Consider the following 5,132-nt stretch of genomic DNA (forward strand, 5'->3'; position numbering starts at 1 on the left):
GGGACTCCACGGGCCCCTTTTTCTTGCAACGTGACGCGCCGACATACAATAAATTCCGTTTTTTCTCAATAAATAACACGAACGGACTCGGACTTCGACGCGATAGACGCGCAAATAGAAATCGTATCGACGCCCGAAAACAATAAACCGAGCCTAGCAACGATCTTCAAAATTCCTTCGTAGACGATAGCAAACAGAAACTTTTCTTATTGTCTAAACATTCGAGCAGCTTTCCAAACAAACCCGGATATCTCCGGGTCATGAAAACGCTGGTCATAAAAATTAGAGCGACCGGCGCAACTAGAAACTCCGGCATTTTTATTACAAACAAACAACAGGGAGTCTATGCGGCATGGTCGAAAAGACAACACTCTCTCTTTTTCCTTCCTCGAAAAATCGGACGAGGCGACCGAAGCGAGAGATCGTCGCCGATTGGCGATCTCGCAAGTCGCCCGACCGACTAATTAACAAATAGAAACCAGCAAAATTCAACTGAGTTCCCGATTGGGAGAGTCCTCGCTTACTAAAACAGTATATAAGCCAGGGCTCTCGGAATCGGAAGCTCAGAAAGAATCGCGCCGCGTATCCAGAAAAACTTACTGATTCTGCCGGGAGTGCCGCAGCAAAGTCACGACGCATACAAGTTATAAGTGCAAGTGCAACCAGTGTGCCGAGAATCCACCGAACTACCTAGCCAGCCGTACGGGCCGAAGGGGGTGAAGGAAATCGCACCACCAGTAGCAGCAAGTATTAAGTCCACACTATTATATATACGGAGGTTCCACTTCTCGCGAAATCAAAAAAAAACATCGCGATTGATTTTTTGAGATATCGAGAACGAACAAATTAAACAAATAATCTATAAAAATTCGGAAGGGCTACTCGCGGTGTGTAACCGTCTTGGGTGGCAGCCAAAATTTTCGGAAAGGCTACTCGCGGTGTGTAACCGTCTTGGGTGGCAGCCAAAATTTTCGGAAGGGCTACTCGCGGTGTGTAACCGTCTTGGATGGCAGCCGAAATTTTGGAAGGGCTACTCGCGGTGTATAGCCGTCTCGGGTGGCAGCCAAAATTTTGGAAAGGCTACTCGCGGTGTATGACCGTCTCGGGTGGCAGCCGAAGTTTTCGGAAGGGCTACTCGCGGTATATAGCCGTCTCGGGTGGCGTCCAAATTATTTCTTTTTTTTTTCTAAATCACGGAAACAAACAAAACTCTCTTATCTCCGAATATCAGTGTTAGAATCATGACACATCCAAATTTATTCCTATCGTTATTTCCATTGAAACCTAACAAATGAAACAAAACCGAATTTATCTAGATACAAATCTCTAAGATGATTTAAGTTGTATAAACATGGGTTAAGAGGCTGGCTACACTAAAAAACTCGCACTCTCGTTCTCTCTCACACTCGCGTTCTAGCGTGTAGATTACATTGTACGAAACGATTATATGTTCCTTTATTGTATTAATTTCTGCATGTCTGTTATTAATTCATTGATTGCGATNTTTTAATAAATATAACTACTTTATAATGTGTGGAATCAATCTAAAGAATTATTCTCTGTTATCCTTCTTTCCGTACAACCCACTCTCACTTCCTCGTTAAAATCGCCAGGTCCCGTCCTTGGTCCGTGGAGTTAATTCTCCAGACTTGAAAAGAGACCAACGAGTGAGTGTTCGTAAGACAGAGTAAGATCGGCGTATGCCGTTGACCTGTCGACGAACGTAAGCAAACTCGCTCGACTCCGTTGCAGCGGGATCGCCAACCTGCTGTGCGGAGATAGACAGAGAAACGACAGCTTTCTGTTACTCCACCATAGCCCGACCGTAACCGTGGGCCAGGACGTAACATATGTACACGCACAGTTTCCGCACAAACATCCTGCGAATGGCTCGTATGGCCTTATATATTTATTGTTGACAATTTCAACGAGCTTTAATTATTTCTAACTATTGATACAATGATTTTATACTTTTTATTTTTTTTATAATGTTTTTAATATTTAACATGTATACAAGTGTACTTGGTGCTACTTTTACATATCACTTCTTTTGTAGCGTAGGTTTTGTAGAAATATAGAAATAGTAAAAGAGAGAGTTTACTTGGTGCTACTTTTTAATATCACTTCTTTTGAAAAATAGGTTTTTAGAGACAGAACTCGTTATAAGAATTTTAGAGAAAGAATTTTGTAGTATTTAATTTAATTTTATTTATTTTATTTATTAAACTTAATCCTTGCCTTTCGGCTTTGGATGGCTTCCGGTTGCTTTACACTTTACAGTTTTTACATTTTACTTCTTTACATCTTTATCTCTTTACATCTTTACATTTGCCCGAAATAACTTTCATTTTCATTGTAACATATTAACATTTTAACACATATAACACATATGACACATATAATATAATATATTATAATATATAACACCTTAGTATAGTAATATAGTATAGTAATCTATTAACCTTTTAGCGTCTTGGATATTTTCTACTTATAGCTTCTTTTAGTATCTTTTAATATATTAACATTCTAAATTTTAAATAATAATTAAATAATAATTAATTTCACATTTACCATTCTAAATAATAATAATACTGCTAATACTTCTGACCAACACTAATTCGTATGTATGTTATGTTATCACTGTTCTTATTCCTAATATTGCTTTTCCCCTTTCTTGTCACTCGCAGTTCGTACTGTCCTTGCATTTAATATCACTCTGTTTATCCCCTGTATATTTCTGTTTCTTTGGTTTTCTTCTTTCTTTTTCTTTTCTCTTCTTTCTTCTCCTTCTATCTCTTTCTTATCTTCCATTTTTTTTCTTTTTCTTTGCTTATTTCATCTATTCTCCTCATTACTTTCCCATCTTCACTTAAAAACTCTTCTTCTGATATTTCTTCTTTCGTTTTTTCGCAATTTTTCAATACATGTGTTGTGTCCTCTATTTTGATTCCGCATATTCTACACATCCTTTCCTCCTCTGTTAGCCAGTATTAGTTCCCTTTCATTTCGTTCCCGCATCTGTATCTTGCTATCCTTGTCCTTTCTTTCTTGCTTTTCTTTCCTCTTAAGTATGCCGGTACTGCTTCTGTTCTTGCTTTTTTGTAGCTGACGTTGTACCTCGATTCCTCCATCTTTTTCCTTCTTTCCTCCTTATCTTTCTTTTTTATTTTCTCTACTATTTCTTGCACTATCTCTTTCATCTCCTCTTTCTCTCTCTTCTCTTTTAACTCCTCCTTGCTAATACCCACGTCTTGCATCACTTCTTTTCTCCATTTCTCTCTTATCTACTTTCTTTCCCTCTCTCTATTTCTTTCATGCACTCTACCACTAACTTCTTTTTCGAATTCCGTGCCTCCTCTTCATATTTTATCGCTCTATGTATAACCTCCAGTCTTAATTCCTTCATTTTTGTCTCCTCTTTTACAATATAGTTTGGCGTTCTTTTATCCAATCTTAATATCCACTTTATGTATTTTCTCGTCACTTTGTCCAATCTTTCTTTCTTCTTCTACCCCCATATCTCCGCGCCGTAGAATGCCACACTGCCCACCAACTCGTTGTACATTTTCATCCTTCTTCTGTAGTCCTCTTTGAATAATCTTTCTCCGATGCTCTAGGTTTGCTTCATCGCGATCACCGCTCTTCTTATTCTTTCCACCACATGTTTCTCTGCTCCTCCGTTTTTCTGTAGTATATATCCTAAATACCTATCTCCTTTATCTCCTCTATCCTTTCTTCTCTCCAGTTCCACTTTCTCGTCCTTTTTTTCCCTTTTTCTCTCTCAAACACCATCACTTTTAACTTTTCTGGGCTTAAAATTATTCCTTTTCTTTTTAAATACTTCCTGAACCTTCTCATCATGTTCTTCAGTTCTTGTTCGCTCCTTGCCAGCAGCACAATGTCATCCGCGTAAGTAATCGTCCAGACTTTTTCTTTACCTATTGAAACTCCACCAAATTGCTCTTTCCTCATTTCTGCTTCCAAATCTATCATATACACGTTGAACAGTGTTGGGCTCATAGGACATCCTTGTCTGACTCCACTTCTTGTCCAGAACTCCTCCGACTTTCCTTTTCCTACTTTCACTTTGTTTTTTGTTTCTTTATAGGTCTCCATGATTCTTTTTCTTAACTGTTCTCCAATCCTCACCTTTTTCAGCATTTCTCCTAGTTTAACCCTTGTCAAACGCCGCTTTTAGATCAGCGAAGAATGCGAAGGTCTTCCCTTTCTTTTTTGCTATTTCTTTGTTTACTATGAAGTTCAGAACGAAACTTGTGTCCGTCGTGCCTTTTCCAGCCCTGAAACTAAACTGTCCTTCTTCTAATTTTTCCTCTACTTCCCTCTTCAATCTTTCATTTAGGATGTTTGCACATATCTTGTACGCCGTATCCATCAGGGTCACCTCTCTGTAGTTCTTTACTTTGCCTTTCTCTTCTTTTTTGAATATGGGGCTAATTATCCCTCTATTCCACTCTTCTGGTATTCCTCCTTCCCTCCATATCTTTCTTATCAATTTTAGAAATACTTCGCCTATTCTCTCTGGCATTAGCCTCCACGCTTCATTCTCTATTCTATTTTCTCCTAGTGCCTTTCCTTTCTTCAGCTTTCTTAGTTGTTTCACTAGTTCTTCCTTTGTTATTTCTTCTATCTCCTCATTACTCTTTCCTTTCCTATTCTCCTCTTCTCGTTCCTCTTCTTCTTCCATCACCACTCTTTCCTTTGTTCCCCCTAGTAGCTCCATGAAATGTTCGTTCCAGCTGTGCAACTCTATCCCCTCGTCTACTCTTTCTTTCTTCTTTCTGTATTTATTTATATACCTCCACGCTTCTTCTTCTGTCCTTATGGATCTTATTTTTTCTTCCTTTCCTCCTCGTGTTTCTTTTTCTTTCCTTCACACCATTTTCTATACTCCCTTCTCTTTCTTACATACTCCTCCCTTTTTATCTTGTCTTTCTTCAATTTTCTTAGTTCTCTTCTTAACTCTCTTTTTTTCTTTTTCCATTCTTTGCTGTGCCATTCCTTTCTTCCTAACCTCCATGGCGTTACCTTTTTCTTGACCCTCATTATTGATTCTTTCACTTTATTTTTCATTGCTGACCACATCTCCTGTATATTTGTCTCCGTGCACGTCA

General features: G+C 38.5%; 1 protein-coding gene across 1 annotated transcript; it reads right to left on the reverse strand.

Annotated features, from left to right (window-relative positions):
• Nucleotides 1–4,171: 4,171 nt before the first annotated feature.
• Nucleotides 4,172–4,705, reverse strand: LOC109862780. Its single transcript, XM_020442918.1, has one exon. It carries the CDS (start codon nucleotides 4,703–4,705, stop codon nucleotides 4,172–4,174), a length of 534 nt encoding a protein of 177 aa, XP_020298507.1.
• Nucleotides 4,706–5,132: the final 427 nt, after the last annotated feature.

Source organism: Pseudomyrmex gracilis, unplaced genomic scaffold (genome assembly GCF_002006095.1).
Source record: "Pseudomyrmex gracilis isolate BER0280 unplaced genomic scaffold, ASM200609v1 scaffold_2370, whole genome shotgun sequence".
Taxonomy (NCBI): Eukaryota; Metazoa; Arthropoda; class Insecta; order Hymenoptera; family Formicidae; genus Pseudomyrmex; species Pseudomyrmex gracilis.